Raw genomic sequence first — 22,516 nt, 5'->3', positions numbered from 1 at the left:
TTTAAAAAGTGTCCAATTTGCCCTTGCAAAATTCAGTCCCTTTTGGAAAATCCTTATCAGCATGGAGTGAGCTGAAGTGGCGCTCAAGATTTGAAGTTTTGAAATGCGCGATTGCAGGTAGAATGGCTTGCCATTACGTTCAACCACAAAAAATATCAACTTTCCCACTCTATTAAAAACGTCCTGTGTTCATCTTCATATTTTCGTATACCTTTGAATTTTTTCCCTGCCATTTTCAGGGTGAAATTGACACTAATTGGTTTGCCCCTCCGGTTTTGTGGAATTTCACCTCATGCGCATGCGCCTTTGACAAAAATTAAACTCACCGCGGGTTGGCCAGGCCTGAGCTACGCAATACATAAAATTAACCCCATATTTCAATTTTATCTCTCCATCAATAAGCAGCCCACCAAAACGTTGTACCAGAAGCAATTTTATTACTTATAAAATCCCATTTACACAGTCCAGTAATTAAGGAAACAAGTGCACATACAAAATAAAACAACCTCCTATGCAATTGAAAGTTCAAAGATGTTTTTGCTCAATGAATCTTCTCAAAGATGTTTACAAATGTATGATTGAATTATTAAACTAGTTTGTTGTGCATGTGAGACACATGCAAAAAAGAAGAAAAAAAAATCTAGGGAAACATAACAAAGAAAAAAAAATGCCCTAAGACAGAAGAGAAATGTTTCCGTGTTACTCATGGCCCACTCAAACATCAGAATGAGTAGGAACACCTCTTTTATCACAGTGACAATCTCTTTGCAGTGTGTGTGTGTGTGTTTGTTTTGGACAACAGGCAGCTCGTCTCAAAAAAACAAACAAAAAAAAAAAACAATAAAAATGCATAACTGCACAGCAGCTAAAAGGGAAGCGAGATGGCAGGACAGGCGGTAACCTGCAATCCCTGAAGGACTTGTGTGATTTATACAAGAAGATAAAGACCAACCAGGAGACACCCCCCCCCCCAAAAAAAAAAAAAAGTAACCCTCCTCAATTAGCATGGAATGCTCTACAGCAAACAACATCTTCGGTTAGTACCAGTAGTTCAAAGTGTTACAATCTGTCCAGAGTTGAATCACCAATTACTTGAATGTGAAGCTTGAGGTTTCACTCATTGTGTGCATTTTAGCCTCCCCAAAAAAAGGAATAAGACTAGTTGGAAGCAAAGAAATATGGATTGAATGATTTTTTTTTTTATAGCGTCAAGTTTCAGCAAAGATGATTTGGATAAGTATGCGCGGCAGCCCTTCCGAAGAAAACGAGCTGCACTGTAAACAAGAGTGCAGGTGGCGTCCGGCTTTTTTCTTCCAGCCGAGCGCGGATCGTTCAGCCACCTCGCTAATGTCGTAATAAATATTTGAGCAGAAGTAGAGCGATGTCAGTGTGTGTGTTTGTATGTAACCATTTAACCTGTGTCAAAAAGTCAGTGCGTCAGTCGCCATATGAAGGAGATCAGAAGCTGTTAGTCCACGCCGAGGGCGCGGAGCTGTCTCTCGATCTCATCGTCGGATATGGTGGGTTGTTTGGACGAGGCGGCGGCGCCGGCACCGAGGGCGTTCTTTCCTGCAGCCGGAGCTTTTCCCATCTGCGCGCGCACAAATGGAGACGCGGAAACTGAAAACATGCTTACTGGCAGCTTTTCCTGTCCGGCGGGTACGATTAACGACTGCGTCCATGTCGTGATTTCTTATCTACTTGCCAATTCTGAGGCAGCTTGGGAGATTCATGTCCCTTCCCAGTCTACAGCTGTGCTCCTGCTTATTGCACAATGATGGCAAAGGAGCTGCAATATCATTCATAACCCCTAGAGGGAGCCCGACGCATTGCTCAGCTCCACCATGCGGCAGTTACTTTTAATTATTCAAAAATTCCCCAGTTAATAATAATAATAATAATAATCATAAATTAATTAATAATAAAAAATTCCCCAGTTTAACATCACATTTGAATTTATGGGCAAAAAAAAAAAGCCAGATAAAAAGATGCTCACTCTGGAGCTGCTTACCTTTCCTGAGATCTCGATACCAATCTCATCCAGAACTTGGTTGACAATGTCCTGAGATTCCTCTTCATCTCCAGACTCATCCAAGAAGTCATCCAAGGTATCGTTTACTAAAACGAGAAGGACGTGGACAATGATTTCTTTTAGTTGAGACAACGAATTTTACTCATTTGGGGAATGCGAGCACATTGTTCTCCATTTTCTTGCTGAAGCGGGCAGCATTTCAATTCCATCCCCAGCTTCCCGCGTTTAATGTTCTTCCCATGCTCATGTGTGTGTATTGTCCTTACTCATCTCCTCCGTCATGTCCATCTTCATGTTCTCCTTCTGGAAATCTTGCATCATCTGCATCGTCTTCTGAGGATCCATCTTTTGGTTGATGGCTTGCATTGTCTGCAGATATTATTTCACAACGTTCAAAATGTGTGGCATCACAAATCCAGTGCTGGTGACTAACTCCACTTAATGCAGACACTCAAGCAACTCACAATCACGCCTCATTAATTGGAGGGCTTAATTATAGCTGACCTGTGTGTTTACAAAGGTTTGACTTGGAAACGAGCGAATGGCTTCTGGGCTTTTTGTTCCCTTCGCGCTTCATTAGCAAAGCTGCGATTCAGCTTCACGGAATTCACACTCCGGTTTGATTTCCGAGGTGTCGAGTCGAGGAGAATACCTTTGCGGTGGAAGACATGGCTCCGGCCATCTTCATTTGGGAGTTCATGAGCTTGGTCTGCGTATTCATGGAGGTGACTTTGGAGCTGACGGCGTACGTGCGGTTCTTCTGTTTCCTCAGCTGGACCAACTGCTTGGCAAGGATTTTACATGCCTCCCGGTTGCCACTCTTGGCCATTTTTTTGATCTCTGCTTCCTGGAGAATTGAAGTGGAAAATGTCGCCAGTCATCATCTTGTAGTAACAACCGTCCATTTCCAATCCAAGCAATCCATCAACCTGGAGTCTATCTCCACGCGACCAAGAATCGATAAACCAACAAAGATACCCACAGAGCTCCCGAGAGAATCACTCCGTGTGCAAATATAGACATTAAAACCACAGCCAATATGGTTGAGGCCACATTCAGTGGCAAGCAAGTGCACGCTTTTAGCTTTGGTAAACATCTGAATATACGTTACCGCCCACAGGCATGGAGATTGTGGGTGTACACTTCCCAGGAGACAACAGAGAAGCTCCGGGTTAAGAGGAAGCGAGCCGAGCCTCTGAACAGCCTTGTTTATTTCATGTGTGTGCGCTGTAAGCATCTTTATTGGAAATAATTAATTATGAATGAGTAGAACTTGGCTCACCCTGGCACCACACTATGTGGTGGTGCATTAGTGTCAGACTTGCTGTGCGAAAATAAAATTTGGAGTGAAGAGTACAGAGGCAGACGGTGATTATCGTAATGTCTGCAGCATCCATTTCAAACAAATACAGTTGTAGTGAGTGGAAATGTCGCGGAGGCTTGGCTGAAAAGCAGACAGATGCCTGAAGAGCGGCTGGACAATATCTTTCTGCCACGGTCAATTTGCTCAAGCTTATGCAGGACAACCTTAAAACCATAAAGTATTTCACACATATTCTTCCTTTATTATTATAATAGTAATAATAATATAATATGTAAATGCATATATTTTCTACAACAATCTGATTCAGTGGGCTCCACCTACAGAAAAACCTAAATTAAAAATGTTATTCCATTCAGGGGGGAAATAGATTTTGCAATTTGAGCTTTTTTGCTGAAGAAATTGCAAAAGTGTGCAAGTACTCCGGGGCTAAACTGAAAATGTAGGTCATACCCACCTCTTAGCACCAAGTTTCTCCTACTCAGAACATGCCACTGAGGTTCAAAAACTCTCCTAATTAGCGCAAATATGAAATTAAAACCTTGTCCCCCCCAACCCCGAGGAGGTAATTATGTCCCGTATGATATTTATTTAATACAACAGAGGCAAGAGTATGCGATTTGTTTCTTTCATCTGGCAGCGAGAAGAAACCTTGTGTGTTTTTTGTGCAAACACATGAATGTGGATGTGAGATGAAGAGAACCGGTTGCATGTTTTGCCTGTGGCAAAGCCACCGTGGCAGATCCATCATGTCTATTAATTGAGATCCATTAGTCCGACAGACATAATCCCTGCAGTGGAAAATGTCCCTGCATGTCTCGAAAGCAAGGTAGGTAGGATTTTATCCAAGATGTCGGAATAAATGCAAAAAAAAAAAAAATCAAGCTTCCTATTTTTCTGCATGTTGGAGTCTCACCAATTGCTTCTCTTGCCTCTCCAGAGCCGTTCTGTCTCTTGTGATCTGTCTCTGAGTGCCGCGTAACTCTCTCGTCTGTTCCTTGATGACATCTTAGGAAAGACAGAAAAAAATAAAACAATGTTGAAGTTATTTTAATAGTGAGCAGCGTGTCCGTGCTTCCCACCACGCGTCAGACAGCTCGTATTGCTACTTAGTCAGCTTTCTGACTCCCACGCTATCGCTAAGTGGTATCATGTGAGATAATGCATGAGCATCAATCAATACACCATTTGTGTAAGCAAGCCAATAGGGTGCGCTAACACGCACTTAAAACCTCGGTAGAAATATAGTTTTTCCATATATTCATTTCCTAAAATAAAAAATAAAAAAAATTAAATACAAATAAATGTCAAAAATAAATGCAATACAGTAAAAAAAAAAGTCTATAAATGAATAGTGAATGGATTCACATCACTCACAATAAAAAATATTTTTAAATATACATCAATGTTCTACAGGAGTTGTTTCTGTTACGCTCCTTTAAATCATCGGATAGAAAAAAGGGCAAATGTAGGATGAGCAGAGTAGAGCCCTTCAACGAGCTCCTATGTGAGAAAAAGGGGAGGGAGATTTCCAGAAGCGACAAGAAATCCGTTTTATGGAACAGAAAGTTCTCTTGGATTCGATGGATCCACGTCACGTCGCGTCGAACCACTTGCGAGAGCCAAACGTGAATACGTACAAAGTGACGCAGTGAGTACGTATTTGAGTGGGAGGGATATCGTCCGACAAATACAAGTGATCAACCCCCCCAACCTTTATTTTCCAATCACCTAATAACCACAAGGCAATTTCAACCTAAGGCTAAATAAAATTGACGTGAGACAAGAGCAAGTAAGGAACACTCGGTGAATTTTGCCCAAGCGGAATCTCAGAAGATGCGATATTGGCTTGCGAGCACCGAGACGACGATAAGAACCAAAGGTGGACGAGTGAAACTCAGATGAAGAGTAGGTAGGTAGCCTTAACATGTAATTTTGTGTTTGCCCCTTTTTTTTTCTCAACAAAAAGATCTGGTACATCAAGATTTATATGCCATTTGTTCTGCTATCCTCATCTTGCCCTCAAAGACTTTGACTTTTTGACTTTGAATATAATCACAATTAAATATGGATTGAATTATTAATTCTTTTTGATAGTGGCTGCCTTTTGACCTTGTCATGCTTGATTATCAGCCTGAGGAAAATACTTTGGTGATTGAGAGAGCACTCAGAATTTTGACAACTCTCTATATATATAATCAACTGAGCTATTTTTCAACACAACTGGATCACTGTACAGACAAAAATTAGCCTAAGTTCATAATAGCAGACGTCAGACAGATAGATCGATATCGATCGATATCGACAGACTGACAGAAACATCTGTTTAATATAATTTCAAGTTAAACATTCATGTGAAAGTTGTAAGGTTAACCAAACGGTGTTATATTGACAAATCGCGAGAACACAAATTTATTCATAGTTTACATTGAAAAGTACATTTTGACATTTTCCAGGCGTTTTAAATACACCCTAAAATGACATTCGTAGCTATTTCCGCACGACCATTATTATTTTCTAAATGTAAATCTCATGGAAACTACTGATACAATGTTGAGAGTGACAATAGGTCCAGTGACTCATGGAACATCTGAAACAAGTCAAACGGGTTCAAGTGGAAGACGAACTTATGAGTTATGGACGCAACACTGATACAGTCTCGGGCTAACAACACAACTTAGCTTAGCTTGTGCCCCAAAACAAACTTACCGTCGACAGTCTTCTTCTTCTTGAAAAGGGAAGCCATCGTTCTGCCTTTATACAGACTATTATATAAAATATAAAGGTTATAGAGACCAACTAAAACGACTCCGGGTGTAACTAAGCACGGTGTTTGATGACCGGTAGGTTAGTTGAGCAGCGTCGGAGTCTTCCTGGTTGACTTTCTGTTGTCGGGTTGTTCCTCTCTCAGCTGACTGACTGGCTCGACCGCTCTGTGTGACGTCATGAAAACGCTCCTCGTGCTGCCTTCACGTGTACTCGTGAAACATGAAAAATAGTCGAATAATGGAAAGAAAATAGACGAGGAACCGCTTCTTGTTTTCATACAAATGATGAAATCGTGTCTGTTTGATTATATTAGAATCATAGGTGCAGAAGAGAGATGTCGTTTCAGGCAAGTCAGCTTGAACAGTACATGAAACAAAACCACACAAAAAAAAGCTACAAAAAACAAAGAAAACAAACCAATATTTTCTCGATCAAATCATGTCGTGAAGGCAGCATCCAAATTACAGAGCTCAAAAACTGAAATTCAAAAACATATAATATTACTTTACAAATAAAATCAAATATTACTTTACAAAGAAAATAAACCTCAGTTTTGATTGACAATGTCACAAATTTAACCTTAATCTCTAATGACTTTAAAAAAAATGAATACAACATCAGGACCAAAAGGTAGTGAAGCAACCAACTGCTCTTTTACACACACAAAGGAAATGTCTGGTGCCTCATTTTGCTTGCCAGGGATGCTAATCTGAGGTTCAAGATTTAGCTCAGTGATCTGGACAATGTCTTGAGATCCAAGGCTTAAATTTCTATTTTTTTCCTTGAAACGCTCCCATAGTTTCAGAAAAAAAAACTGTTAAAGTTTGTCATACAAGTAGTTGGTGAAACAACTCAATATTGAACTTTTCAGTACGTGGTTTTTCTTTACCTAATTTAAGTGTTGCATGATGCATGAGTCATGACAAAAAATGGAACTGGTTTCAACGAGTAGCTGCTGGTGAACTCAAACAAACAGCACTAAAAAAACAATAAAAAAAAAAGATCATAGCATGTTCTCTCAATTTCCTTCCATAACTCATCATCCCAAGGGACGAGGGCTTCCCTTCCCCTCTATTGTGTATTCATATTGTCTTATTTCATATTGATGCTGAGGGCAACTTTATGGGGCGAGGTGGGACTCATGAACCATAACCAACCCAATTTAGTGCATGTGTGTGCTGGTATTAGTGCCGACATGGTGGGAGATGCCCAGTTGTGGCTGGAGGAGAGGAGAGAAGGAAAGAGGTGACTTTGTGAGGGAGGAGGAGGGGAGGGTGCGTAGCCTACAGCCTACTCTTCTATCTCCAAGGAGAGGTGTGCAGCGGCATGTCGTCCTGAGGCATAGTTCTTGTTAAGGTTATTAGGGAAGATGTTTGCCACTAATCACTTGAGGACTACGGGGACCTCCACGCCCCCCCCCCCCCACTAAATAGGGCTCATCATCATCGGGCCTCATTGGTGAGAAATCTGGCCCCGAGCATTTAGGACTCCTTCAGGTATACAAACCCTGAATATTTTCTTATGCAGGTAATCATAACATCTTCCAGTTCCGTCTCTATTAAACGTCAGTTAAGAATCAGCAATAAATAAATAAATAAATAAATAAATAAATAAATAAATAAATAAATAAAATAACCAGTCTTACTTCATCTTAGTTTATTGCAAAGTGGTGAATGTATCTTGTTGAAATGTTATTTAAACATTGCCTGCACAGTGAATAAAAATTCCAGGACACAACAGTTTGTAATTTGAACAAATATAATGTACTCATTGTTTTGGAATATTCTGAACTTGGAGGTCAACCAGTATTACTGAACAAACATGTTCAACTTTGGAGGTTCCATTCCATTTTAATGTCCTTGAAAAAGAAAATTGGTCCCCATTAGGGCACTGTGAGGACACGCTTTGACGGAAAAACAAAGAAGTCGTTTAATCTGTTTTATCTTCTATCGCTGCAATAGCTTTATTCTCAATTTGCCTTCATTAACTCTTATCTGGTTTCACTTTCTTCCTCCACTTCTCCTCCTATGTCTAACATTTAGCCTCGGGCAATATGTAATGTTAAAAAGCACCACACAGAGAGTGGAAAGACTTTCATGTGTGAAATGAGAAACCCTGAACAATCCACGGGAGTCGCAGCCATAAAACGCACCGAGCTATTCAGCTTTAAGGTATTTTTGAACAAATCGCTTGAATCCCCTCACTTGACATACGTGACGTTGCTGTAGGCTGATAACAACTGTGTTTTCCACGTTCCTGTCCAGATAAACCAACTTATGAACCACTGACGAGAGCGATTGGTTGTGATTTATGTAAATGAAACCTAGGAGTCCACAAAAAAAAAAAAACTCAAAAATTCTTTGTAGTGGTTTCACATTGTTTTTTCTCGTTTCGTGTCTGTGCCATTTATAGAACATCGAGAGAAAAAAAATGAAAAGAAATTCCAGATTGAGCTGGCAGTGTAAAATGTTATTACGATATATGCCATCCCACTACAATGCTGCAAAAAAAAAAAAACGGGTGAAATAATCTGCCACTAAAAAATAAATTCGGATTAACTCATTCACTGCCAATGATGGCTATAGACGTCAAAGATCCATTTTAACTGGGATGGCAGTGAATGAGTTAAAATAATATTTTTAATTGTGGTTTAGTTGCAATGTTTAATGTTGCAAAATAAGAATTGAATCCAACTATTATAACAGAAAAATACAACACTGATCTGATTTGCATTGTAGCTGTGCCTAATGTTGTGACCACCTGACTAAAACAACAAAGCATTCCTTTTATATCTGTGTTGTCATGCAATGGAATTTCAACTATATACCTTCTCGGGGGGCTTCGGGGTGGATATCGACAGTGTCTGGAATAAATCCCAACTTGCTGTATAATAAGACCTCATATATGTCTGTTTTTTTGAAGCATTCTCGTGTCCCTGCCATGTAACAGGTCTGAAATATGTCTGTATGCAAAACGGAGCAACGAGGGGGAGGGTGGGGATTTTGCTGCTGTCTGATGGATGAATCCAACAAAGATCTCAAATAGACAACATGAGGTAAGAATTAAATAAATGTGAGTTGGACCACAATGGAATTTGACATAAAAAGGGAGGGCTAATTGAAGAACATGTGTGGGGGACTGATTGAAACAAGAACTGCAACTCATAGACTCGATTCTTGGGACATCTGGAAGCCAGCGGGCGGCCAAGAGGAGTGATCATCGAGAAGATGGCGAAGGCTACAGGGAGGGCAATAAATCGAGCGAGTGACTCCACTCGTGGGACGACTCCTGCCGCAAAACAACATCGGGGAATTGTGGGTAATAAGAGATTATTCCCCCCCCCTGTAGTGCTCGCTCATCATCATCATCTCCCGACTCGCAAGCCCAGAAATATTGGGCAGGTGCACTTGGACCACACACACGAGCTCGACAAGCAGATGGTTTTGCCAGTAAGGTCACGCCGCCAACATGCTGCTGGCGCCAATTTTGGATGTCACAAGCTCCAATGATGTTGCCTTTTATCCACAGGTCCATTTTGCCCAAGGAAGGCCAATCTGTGTGCCGACATGCATTAAAAGCATCTCTCCTAAGGCTATAAGCGTGTGCAGCCATCTTCATCCACAAGCCAGCCTGGAGATGTAGGCTTGGTGGTCCCAGCAGGAGTTCGACTCAGACGCCGCATCAGGGAATTTAAGTCATTATGATTGGAAGGGCAACAGAGGACACTCTCCAAATGAAGGTGAAGGTTTACAGTAGTTTGAGGGTATTAATACATTAAATGCTTGATGTCAAACACAGAATAATTGTGTCCAGTCCTAGAGTTATAATATAAAATATAGTTATAGTTCACTTTGTGTCTTTTTCCCGCAGGAGTGACTTTTGTCTGTAAGAAAATTGCAGAGGTATTTCTTTGCATGCTTTAATTTCATGCATATCTGATACACAAACAGAAACATTAACATTATTTTGTTTTGCAATGCGATGCAAATTTTTACATTAAATGCATGTCAAACTCGTATTTAACACCAAGTCCATATCTGTCATTGGATGATTTTCCCTCGGTGAAAATGACCCCCGCATTTGAGTCTTCATCATCTCATTAACTTTTAGCCAGCAGCCAGGGCGGGTTTCATTATCTTCACAAATGCAGAATGAGCGGCAAAAGTGGAGGATGGACTAAGTAATTATGTGCTTTTAAAGCAAGGTCAGCGTTGAGACTCTGAGGGAATATCCAATATCTTCAACTCACTTTCTTCAGAGCACTCACGTTCAACAATGACGGCCGGGCCCGGCACCCTTTGTTGTCTTTGCAATCAAAACTCTCATTACCATTCAAGAGATTTCCATTAATGACATTATTAAAGAGTGAGATAATGAAAACAGGGAAGCATGGCGTTTGTGTTGTACACAAAAAAAAAAGACTCAATTTCCATTAATGTCCAAATGAGTGTGTTTCTCATTAAACTGCTAGCACATTGCAAATAAGCTGTTGATTTCGACTTGAATAAGCAAGTTGTTGTAAATTAGACACAAAATGGTCTTTTAGAATGATAATGTGGAATTAAAAGCCACAGCATGGACTTGAAGAAAAAAAAAAAGTCCCTCCATAATAGCGATTATATAGCTAAAATATTCCTGATTCTGCATTTTCATAAACAAGCAGTCAGCATCATCTCACACCTGCATCATCAAGACTGGAGGATAGATTTTTAATTAAACATCTTAATTAGCCACTAAATTGACTCTCTCTTTGCACCATACAGCTCCTTCAGCTAGGTTTTTTTTTTTTTTTTTTAAGCAGCTCATATGTGAGCTTCAAGGACATCTCCCAAACTCAAAACAACATCACAACAGAATGTGCTTCTGAAATGCGTCTCGCTCGTAAAATCGTCTTTAGATCCAAAGCACCAAAGGTTCTTCCGCTATTCCTTTAGGGCTTAGGATCGGAAAAAGCAAACAATTCCAAAACTTCATAGTCATTTCTATCGTTTTCTTCTCTCTCTCTCCCCAGTTAAAACATCTTCTAATAATCATCACTGTGCCTCATTAAGGCAAAGTGGAGAGGCGGCACGAGCCACTCCAGATGTTTGGTGGAAAACCCCCGAGGTCGAGTGTCTGACACGAGCAATTCATGTGTCTGTGCCGCTGTAATGTACACTCTCAAGTGTGCAAAAGTGTGTGTGTGCGACAATATATCCAAATGTGTGTGTCCCCAAGGCGCTTGGTGTGTTCCACTGCCCCACTTCCACACTGAGTGGAAAGAATGGAGAGAGAAGCTTTAACATTATCTATGTCAGCATAGCTTTACCCCAAAAATATTTTAAAAAATATATTTTATTCCTATTAGCTTGTGTTTAATTCACAATGTATTTCTAAACGGATTCAAATTGTCTGCAAAATCGTCTTAAACTGATGGCCTATTTTCGTGAAGCCTAATCACAGCAGGAGACGACGGCTGAATAATGTGCGCTCCCACTGTGAGATCAAAGTGAAAGAAAGATGGCGGAAAGTGACGGAAGCGTCAACCATTTGTCGGACTCCCTCGGGTCTCATCAGTCACGGCGAGTCGAATGTGAAACTCCACAGCGAGCTGGGCCTGATCCGGGGAATAATAATAAATCAGCTTGTTGTCTTATTTATGTCTCACTGGTATATATTGGTGCAATGATGAATAGTAAACAGGTGTAAATAGTATTGACTCCATGCATGTGTGTGTGTGTGTGTGTGTGTGTTTGTGTTGTTAAAAGCTTCTTTTTACTCTTGAAGTTGGTTTTATTTCATTTGTCTATTTGTCCAACCACAATGGAACAAGCAGCAGTTGATTTGAGGTCTGCACATGACATAAAAAAGCAAAATAAATGAATAAAAAAAACAAATAAATCAACACATATATAAAAAAAATAAAAAAAATAAAACAAATGAAACAAAGACAAATAAAAACCCTTTTGTGCACACACTCATGGAAATAACATTTGACTGTGTTCATAATTCATGAATACCATTTTAACTTGCATTAAATGGGACTCCATCTTCTGTACAATGAACACACTGACCTGCCATCAACACTTTCTCCACAAGATGCCCTCATAGTCTTTCTTCTCTTTCCTCATACTCTTTCCAGACCACACGCAGCCTTGCTTTATCCTTCCAGAATGTGTGGAATCATCAGAATGATACACAGCATGAATGAAGCCACAAAAAGAAAACCAGCATATTGCTATGGAACCATTTACATTCGCTAATCTCTAGGCCATCTTGAGTCATTTCTAAGATTACATTTCAATCGAGGACCTGCAGTTAAGTAGCACTATAAAAACATAACCAGGATAATAAAAAGCTAACCATTAAATAGTTTAAGTGTTATGTAAACAAACAGGTGTAATAGGATTTTGGGGGGGCCAAGGACTGTCATGTAAACCAAGGGTGTATGTATTTAGTACATACCAAGCAAGTGTGTCCAGACCAGAACCTTTCCAAATGGGGGCGTGAGAGAGAGAGAGAGAGAGAGAGAGAGAGAGAGAGAGAGAGAGAGAGAGAGAGAGAGAGAGAGAGAGAGAGAGAGCTCTCTGAACAGCCAATCAGAAGAGAGATGAAGTCTTAACAGGAGTTTTTCACTGGGCTCGAGTGTCACAAGTTTTTGGTGGACTTTGTGGCCCCGGGTGGTGCACAGCTGGAGGCGCATTGTCAGCATTCAAGCAGGACGGCATGGCCATTGTATGTGTTTGCCAATATATGGAGGTTCGGAAGAGCGAGGGAACGCAACCAGCCTGAAGCCAGTGATAGTCCGGTGATCTCCGTTTTGCTCTCTAGCTATGAGCTGCCTGGATGTGATGTACCACCAAAGCTATGGAGCACACCTCCTCCCTGCAGAAGCCTACAAGTCGACATATTACAATCACCATTGCCAACAGCAGCAGCAGCAACAACAACAGGTGAGATTTTCATTGCAACATACATGATCAGAAATGTTGTTGAACTGAATCGATTCTATTACCTGATTTGGTTTTCAAAACACAGAAAAATAAATCCTGTATTTTAAATGACCTCCCTTTACATTCCATGCTTTTTCGATTCTCCTTCCAGAGGAAGCTGAGCTCTCAAACTAAGATGCACAACTGTTCAGGCCAGCAGCAAGGCGGAGGACGAGGAATACCATCCAGAGATCCGTGTCTTCGATCGGCTCCCGGAACCCAATCTGGATGTTTATCATTACATGACTTGGAGGTTAAAGACGGAAGTCAACCAGCAGGTGCGGAGTACTTAAACTCCCGCTGTATATTGTTCACCTACTTCCAAGGCGACATCAGTGATGTGGTGGACGAACACTTCTCTCGGGCACTCAGTCAGTCGGCCGGACTTAACAGGGAGCCCAAGCCGAGCCGGATGATCCAGACGTCTGCCTCGAGCGGTGTCGGATCATGGAAAGGTAATCAGAGGCATTGGGATAGTTCCTCGAAAAAATGACTTTCATTCTTTGACTGATTCCCATTTTTGTTTTAGATGGTGAGTCACTTCAGAACAGTCCAACTTGGAGCAGCGCCTATCCATCCCCTTCTGCCACCTGCCTCCCTTCTGTCTCGTTGTCAGACTTCTCCCCAAGTCCAATTTCCCTCAACCCCGCTGACGGCGGTCTATGGGCTGGTCACGTGCTCTCCCAGGCCGGCCTCCAACCGCTAGCTAGCCTCACAGACAGCTGGACCTACAGCCTTAACCCCCAAAGCACAAGTAGCTACCCAAACGTTCACGATGTCTACCATCCACACCACCGCACTCACATCCATACTCGCCATCATCACCCCCACCGGCCTATGTTGCATTCGTACCCGAGTCCCGGCGCGGCGCTCGAGTCCAGGTTTAGTCCTCTTCTACTGCCTGGTTTGAGAAACCAAAGTCAGTCTACAGCCAGCGCAGGGAGTTCCCCGCTCAGCGAGAGCGCAAAGACAGAAATGGACCCCAGTAGCTGCAGCCCAATCCCGGCTTCATCTATTCCCTGGACGCCTTCAAGTCTCCATGGATCCTTGGAGTTGTATGATTCAGGTTGGTTCGGTCACAAGAATCCGATCGAGTGTATAAGTTCGCAAAGTGGGAATAACAATGTTTTATTGTCTCTCTGCAGCTCATGAGCAGACCAAAGCAAAGTCATCAGTTTGGTTCTAAATGCTGACGTGCATTTCAGAAGGACTAAGTGGCACCATCAATAGATGGCTGCAAAACCAATACTGCAATGGACAATATGGATGGACTCTTCTACTACTGTTCCTGCCTTATCTACATAACTTATGGTGGAGATGAACTCATTCATTCTGCAGTTCTGTTTCAAGAGCTGCTCAATGGGTCAATATCACTATATCGTACTTTTTTTTTCTTCCCCCTCATCAGTCTTAAAATACACAGCTAACCCTTTGCATAAATACCAAAACAATGCTAAATCTCTTAAAATGATCAGTGATTTTGATTTTCTATTTTCATCTTGAACATTTTCTCCCTGAAATTGCTGTCCATCCTGTCGTCTTTCTTCAGTGGAGGCTGAAATGATGGATAATTATCGGATAAATATTCCCACAGATTTCGAATCACATTATGTCGTTGGATGTTGTTGAGCTTCGCATGTCTACTCTGTCATGGTGAAATATCAATTGATGTAATTATCTTTTGGAAAATCTAAATATATTTGTTAGACAGTACACAGCTAACAGAATCAGGTTGCTAAGTCCATCATGTGCTTATAAATTGCTCACATTAGCCAAAAATGCGGTTTACATTTACATTGTCTGCTTGTCGTTCATTTTTAAGAAAGTTTGGGAGCTTGGCCATAAAATATTTCAACGTCACCTTATAGTGATATTGACTCGTATACCAAATGTGTACAGTTTTGCCTTTCAGAGTGTGCTTTTTTTTTTTTTTTGCTGGATGACATCTGTGCCTGAATGCTACCTTTAAAATTTTGCCTCAAGGGATTGTGTGTTGAATATTTTGATACTGTATGTTTGAATGTAAATAATAAATTATGATGTTCTATTTGCAAATAGAAATTCCATAAATTCACATCCACAAAAAAATACAATGGTTTAAAAACAAAATCAAATACTGAGCCCAAAAACCATATTGATGTGTAAAAATGCCAAAACTGAAGACCTCACAGTTTTCACCACTGAATTGTTGCTGAAAAAAAATTATACCAGCAGTCCTAGAGGAAATAGCCTGCATTCCATAAATAGTTATGACAATATACCATAACATTTTTTTTTTTTTTTTGCCTTTCCTGACAAAAACATGCACTTTAAATCACAGCAAGAATGCATTTGTCTTGTCTGGACAGGAAGTTTACTGGACACGGCGGACAGACAGTCAAAGTGAGCACGTTTTTTTTTTTTCTAGAGTATTACTAATAATAGACTTGACAAGATACAAACAGGAGAAATACAATAAAAGTGTTTTTAATTCAAAGACTTAATTTTATGAAATGCTCATCTCGGAGTAGATTCCTGGCAAATTTCTTCGGTTAAATAACATTTTGTGTATACAATGTAGCCAGACAGTCGGTATTTCCAACAGTAGTACCGCAAAGACATTCCAGCTCAAACTTCTCTTTTATGTGGTTCTGTTTATTAGCCAGCAGCAGTTCCAGAACTAATCACGCATCAAGCAAGAAATCTCAAGTGGAGCATGCTTTGAGAATGATGTTCCAAGAATTGCTTATAATTTCAGATTTCTTTTTTTTTTCCAGTCTTGACAATGAAGATGCATGAGCCTGAACAGGAAAATAAGGAGTGCTCAACAAATTCAATTTGAACAAAGAACAAAAAGCGATGCTCGTTCAGTTTGTGCAATTGGTTTTGAAGGTTAAAACAATTAATTTGTACATCATGTACCCTCTCTTTTTATAAACTATCATGGAAGATTTGCTCAGCAGACAAACAATTCTGAGAAAATCCTATATATTGAAATAGATTAAATTACCAGGGCAACGTAGAAAAAAAAAAAAAACATAAAATTTTTTAATAGTATGGTGAAATTTAGGAAGATTTTGCAACGGAGATTGTCTTTTGTTGCAGAACTCCCAATTAGCATTAGCATTTTGCTTCTGCATCAGTATTGCGAGTACTTATATGCTAACAGACATCCCACTGGCACCCTCGGAGAATCACTCCAGGCATTTCCATTGCAGGAAGAACGACAAAGTTCACATAAGACAATTCTGGAGTGTCCAAAAGTCAGTCGAGACAAGTAATTATTCATAAATCTAGTTTGAGAATAATATGTATAGTATTTCAGTTCACAGACTATACTAAGAAATACGATAGAAGAACCAATTTACTTTGTAAATAAGTGAACAAATAGAAATGAGAGTAAATGTACTTGGTTACTAAAAAGTATGTGTGTCAGTGGACATACACAAAAGACCCATCTGGGTCTTAACCTCATTTGCTTCTTGCAAAAATTGCTTCTTTTGTATCCAATACGTTTCAATTCACCAGAGCATAATTGTATTGGCTTTAAAGAATTGGAAAAATAATTAGATTGGACTCTTTTTTTTTTTTTTTTGCTGATCCCCATTTCAAACCTTATTGAGTTTAGATAGGGATTACTGAGCTTGCTGCCCCTTAAAAATGATTGATAACAAACAACAACAAACACACTCAAATGAAATATTGGCTCGAAATAATAATATTCGATGGATTCTCTGGTGGGAGGGGCCAAACCGAGGATGTGTTATCAATCCACTGTTGGCTCCGCCCCTCCTATGTCGATCTTGAGCATGTCACACCTTTTCGACTAAAATTCAGTTCATAGTTGCACCAAAGTAGAAAATAAATATTTATGGTTGTTAAACTACACAGACTGAACACCTGCCAGACAGAACACCAGACAGGCTGCATTCCTTTGCTTGGCCACACACAAAGAAGGAAAAGATACTCACAGTAGTCACTGTCTGTATTTAACCACTCTTAAGTGAAGTCAAAAGATTTGTTTCGAAATATATTATTTGAAGACAATTGCTGAAAATGTGCAGATTCTGAGAATTATGTTGTAGCCCACTCAATTGTGTCAGAACATGAGCACCTCAGTTTGAACTTGGGCGCGATTGTGATGTAACAATTAGCTACCTAGCTAGCTCGTTAATATTGCTTCCCGTAAATAAATCATTTTAGTTTTTTTCCCATGTTTTTTTTAATACTACTTCTGTACTAATATATTTTTAATAGTTCCTGAGTTAATAATAACTAAAAATATGTCTCACCAGTATGTTTTTTTACAGTTGAAACTTTTTTTTCCAGGTTGGCGCCACGTTCGCCACAAATCATTCTTGCTTCCGAGAACAATAAGCAATTCTCTTACGGCCTTGAACCTTTTCTCTCAGAATTTGGAATAAATAAATATTCAAGTAAATCACAGATGAAAAGTATTTGTAAACTAGAATAGAGACACAGAATAAAGACAACATAATAAACCTAGAGTCGGGTTTGTAAATAATAGTCAAACTTCATCTATGTCTGCAAAGCCACCAATGCTTTTCCAATCGAGAGGAGGGGGGGGGGTCAGTCCATTCCATTCAGTAGGTTATTGCTGTCAGCTCCACTCCGGCTAATGTTCCAGTAACCGCAGAGGCCAGTACATAGCTGTCATTCCTCTGCTCACTCAAAGCACATTTAGCAACCAACACCTGTTTCCCCCCCTGCTCAGTCTCTACTGGCCGCCCTCTCCAGTAAGCCCTGTCCTCTGTTTGGGCAAGCAAGAATCCACTTCATGAGACACATTTGGGGGAGGCTCACTTGTACGAAAAAGCCGAAACAGAAAGCAAATACACTTTCCGTCCCACGCGTACAATGAGGTGAGGTACGGCGTTGAGTGTATCGAGCTCAGATCTATCATGGTCCTGTCATGTTGCCAATTAGCTACCGAGGAATGGCCAGTGTTTATAAAGTGCAAGCTACACGGATACAAATACTTGTTAAATGATTGGATTTGTTTGTTTATTTAGTTGTTGATTGATGAAATGCAGTATTTAAAACTAATTGTTATGAAGAACTAAAATACAATTATTCTCAGGTCATTCCTATTATTTCATATATTTCAATATTTATTGACATTTATTGCATCTCAATAAATTACAATATCATACAAACGTTAATTTCTTTTAGGAGTACATTACGAATATTAAAAAGAATAAATTACAGGTTAGTAAATAAACAGCAAAATACTTTTCAATTCCAGCTTAATTTCCACATTTTTTTGTGATTAAAAAAAGATATTTTAAAAAATTTAGTAGACATATTAAATAATATAATTGGGAAAAAAAACAACAACATTACACACACAGCACTAAGGAATCCCTTGCTAACTGAGCCATGCATTTGCCTGTCAATCATTCAATCGGACCCAATGTGACCATATACAGTACCTGCTGCTCCCAATTCTGCTTGTAGTGACCATACCACACATACCAAAGCCGCAGTGGCATTCCCGGACCATTGACTCAGATGTTTGCTTTTGTTTGCTTTATACTTTGACGCTGTCACTAAGATAATGTTTCCTCTGAGAATAAAAAGGAACTAAAGGACGGTTTTTCCCTAGCTGAACGCCGGAATCAAGTGAGCAGGATGCATGTGTGTCGACAAAACAAATTCTGAATGAATCCCATGACATTTAAACAAACATAAAAATAGCAATATGAGTAATGACGGACAAAACAGTATGATAAGGTTTAAAAGTCGAACTACAAATGCCACTGTGGTTTTCGACGACTATAAAAACACAAACTTCTAATTGATAACAGCTATAAGGCAAGGTTGTATTAAAAGCGTATGTTTTCCCACACTACAGGGCCAAAAAAGAAAAACAAACCTCAATCCGCATAAAAACAATTGGCCGTCAATCTCGGCTGATCGTAAAGCCTGAGAAAAATCCTCTGCCGTCGTGGATTCATTCGTCGTGGGAGGGAGGGAGAGGGGGGGGGGATTTTTCATCTTCCATTCAACGACTTCACGTTGGGGTTTAGAACATCTCAGTGTGTGTGTGCACGCGGCGGAGAATGTAATCTGAGGGATAACATGAAGCTTAAGCGGCTCATCTGCCAACCTCCTCGGGTTCTGACAGGATGACATCCATCAACTTTACCTAATTGGCAGGTAATTCCTTGCCCCCCCGCCTGTTTCCTACTGTCCCTCTATTGTTATTGCATCGGGCCCCCACGGTCAGAGTCTTTCTCCGCTAGTGTAAGCAGAGAGCCCCTTTCATCGGCAGGACGTCTTGTCCGGGCCGAGCGGCTCAGTGGGTTCTGTCACCAAGTTGGGAACTTCCTATGTGGTGATGAGCTCACATGTGGTGGACAGGAGAGCCAGCCCCAAATCACCATTTGAGTAAAACACTAAAGCTTCTTGCATATCTAGGGCAACTCTCCAAAATCGATGAATCATGGTAAAATTGGTCAGAAAAATCTCAATTGAATTTATACCTCGAATTGGTTATCCCTACTTGACAGTGATTGACAGGCGCTAGCAGAACCATTGGAGCAAAGTCTGACACGAGACATATGTGAGTCCCACCCTCCTGTCACGTCTTCCTTCCCATGAGTCTTTTGTAGAGGAGGTGGAGGTGGCAGGAGCAGTCAGGAGCACGTCAGAGCGACAGGAAGAAGCCAACATACTTGGCCCACGAACGGACAGCTTCCTTCTCTTGCTTGTGACATTAGCGCTGTCAACCCCCCTGTGAGTGTGTGTGTGTGTGTGCTGTCAGGTTATCCAGCAGGCAGGGAACTTCCTTTTTTTTTTTTTTTTTTGCTCCCACTCCTTTGCAGGTGATTCTCAACAGGGCTCCAATGGAAGTCTCACAATTAACAGTATAACAGGACGATACGGACAAAAGTATCGGGACAACTGTCCATTAAACAGAAGATGGAAAACAGGAAGCTTATTTCTTTTTATTCACATGGGAAGACTTTCATATTTTTATGTATCTGTATGATTATTTCTTTTGGGGCCTTGTCACCTCGAACAACATTTTTCTGATTTCATTCATTTCACCCCCCGATTCAACCGATTCTCAAAGTTACAGTTTAGTAGAAGTACAGAAGCACAGATGTGTCGAGGAAGAGTGCGATGAGGAATGTGTGTGTGCGATACAGAAGCTCACTCCTCGCACTACAATAGTGTCTTTGACAAGTGGTTGAAGAGAAGGCTTTGTTTGGTAATACCACACAGTGTTGTGAATGCCCGGCATAGCTATCATTCCTCTCTCTATGCCCTCCGCCAGGCTGCTGGTTTATCAGGGATTCCTCTCTATTCCATCTGCCTACGCACAACCCCAATGTGTTTGTGTGTGCGTGTGTGTGACTGCATGTGGAAGTGAAGCTCAGACTAAGGAAGATGGAAATGAGCTCAGGAGGAGAAGTGACCCTTTGTTAAATGACATACTGTGATTCGGCTCGAAAGGTTGCCGCTGCGCTACGACATGATTTCAATCAATGATTTCATTTTGCTATTTTATAAATCGGTATATTTTTATTGGAGTCCACTGTGTCAAATTTGGCATTTTAAAATTAATGATATTCTCTTTAGTATTCTGCATGGCTTGATCATGTATTAAAACAGACAGTATTTTATGACAAAAAAAAGCTTTATACTGTATTTGCACTGCTTGGAATGCCCTTCACACAAACTGCAGCAGCACATGTAGACAGACAGTATGAACGATATTAGATCAATAGTATTTCGAATCAATTCAATGGCGAAAGATGATTGTGGTGTTCTGGGTTACAAGTCACAGAACGAATTAAAGTCAGATGTATGTATTTCCACCACAGCCATTCTGATTTGAAAATTAAAATGGGCAAATTCACAATTATAAATGCATGGTTCTGATTTTAGCATAAAATGTCAAATGTCTCTCACGGTGCTGTGGAGGCACGTCGGTCTTCACTAAAGCTTGCAGCACTTTTTAACCATTCTGTTGTTGAGTTGCCTGGAATGCTTCGGACTGAACTTGGTAAAATGCCGCAGTTTTTTTTTTAGTGAGAAGAGACCTTCGACTGTTTTTAACATGCTAATTTAGCCCGACAAGGTCTGGGTTCTAACTCTTGGCTTTATTGATATTCCTCCAAACATTGCACGATGTGACCTTGTGGTCAACTTGCTGGGATAAGGTGTTTGCTCAACTTTGCTAAATTTCCAGAACCAGGAAATGAATGCTTGTGTGCGAGTGTGTAACCGAAACTTCCATGCCAACATTTAGCTCTTTGGAATCCAAGTTTTTCAGAAGCAAATGTTTCAGAACTTTCCTTTTGACCGCAATTCAAACCTCATGGTGAGCAAAGAAGTACTAAGAAATAATTGCACGTTTTTACATTGCCAATGTTGCCAAGGAGAATGCTACTTAAAATCGAGTCCCAGCCGAACCATGCTAGCCGTTGATTTCAAAAAAAAAAAAACAGAGACATAATAGTCTCAAATATTGGCTGTAATATAACTTGCTGAGTCATCTTAAAACATCAATGACCATGCCAATCTTAGCTTTACAATGAATCCCAATAGCAGACTTATCATCAAGGACGCACTGACCTCTGGGACCAGTGAGCAGCTGTGGTTGATCCAAACACAATAGAAGAAATCAAACCAAGGAAATGTAATTTAGGAACGGTTGGAGAAAAACGTACTGACTCATTCTAATGTCCTTCGACGGGATGTTCTCCAGTTCATACTTTCCATTACTGCTCCTCCTGTCATTTTGTTTATCTCATACATTGTTTACTTATCTCATATGAAATCGCAGGACACAAATAGAAAAATGCTTCCCTCTTTCTACCTGGTATATATTTACCTGAATGCACTTCCACCTCCGCCATTTTATTTGACCTAATCCATAAGTACGACTTCAAAAGCCATTCGACTTAAAAGCCTTTACGTCCATTGAGAATTTTATCAGAGGTTGTGTATGTGTGTTGCATTAAAGGCCCAAACAGACTGGACAGACAGTTTACTTCCTAATACAAGCATCTGGCCTGCTGCCTTACACACATTCCATGACTTCCAGACAGTCCCTCAGAAGCGGGAATAAGAAAGGCATTGGAGTTGTTAAAACATGACATTCCCAAAAAAGGGCCGCCGGGCCCGGAGACGACCCAGAAACGTCCCACATGACACAATCCTGCAGGAATTACAGCACTGCCAGGGTCGAAGAGGAAGGTCCCCCTTCTGATATGGTAGTCTCTACTAGAACTGCCATCTCCTCAGTCCTTCATCATGTCTGTCTCTGGTATCACATGATCCTTGTCCTTTATTGTGTTGTGACCAGTCTGTCACAAGGCCAGCGCTGCTAATAAGTGTCAGACTATGGCATCATCAGATGCAGGAAGTAGACCATCAATCAAATACGACCTCTCCATTGTTATTGTAGTT

At 40.5% G+C, this 22,516-nt stretch overlaps 2 protein-coding genes across 3 annotated transcripts; one reads left to right on the top strand and one right to left on the bottom strand.

The window, feature by feature from the left end:
- Positions 1 to 417: 417 nt before the first annotated feature.
- chmp2ba (charged multivesicular body protein 2Ba) lies at positions 418 to 6,271 on the bottom strand. Its single transcript, XM_085921072.1, has 6 exons — positions 6,063 to 6,271; positions 4,270 to 4,361; positions 2,685 to 2,879; positions 2,299 to 2,401; positions 2,012 to 2,118; positions 418 to 1,591 (listed from the first exon to the last, which is right to left on the bottom strand). The coding sequence occupies exons 1-6, from the start codon at positions 6,097 to 6,099 to the stop codon at positions 1,469 to 1,471; spliced, it is 657 nt and encodes a 218-aa protein (XP_085777198.1). The 5' UTR covers positions 6,100 to 6,271; the 3' UTR covers positions 418 to 1,468.
- A 6,648-nt stretch (positions 6,272 to 12,919) lies between these two features.
- On the top strand, positions 12,920 to 15,108 carry vgll3 (vestigial-like family member 3). Of its 2 annotated transcripts, none has more exons than XM_085920821.1 (4): positions 12,920 to 13,041; positions 13,208 to 13,548; positions 13,623 to 14,159; positions 14,239 to 15,108. In XM_085920821.1, the coding sequence occupies exons 1-4, from the start codon at positions 12,935 to 12,937 to the stop codon at positions 14,277 to 14,279; spliced, it is 1,026 nt and encodes a 341-aa protein (XP_085776947.1). In that variant the 5' UTR covers positions 12,920 to 12,934; the 3' UTR covers positions 14,280 to 15,108. The 2 variants fall into 2 exon arrangements, with proteins under 2 accessions (XP_085776947.1, XP_085776948.1); XM_085920822.1 differs by having other exon boundaries at positions 12,935 to 13,054; positions 13,206 to 13,548.
- The last annotated feature ends 7,408 nt before the right edge of the window (positions 15,109 to 22,516 follow it).

Source organism: Syngnathus leptorhynchus, chromosome 9 (assembly GCF_054491065.1).
Source record: "Syngnathus leptorhynchus isolate UIUO chromosome 9, UIUO_Slep, whole genome shotgun sequence".
Lineage (NCBI taxonomy): Eukaryota > Metazoa > Chordata > Actinopteri > Syngnathiformes > Syngnathidae > Syngnathus > Syngnathus leptorhynchus.
This window is presented reverse-complemented; position numbering and strand designations above follow the sequence as displayed.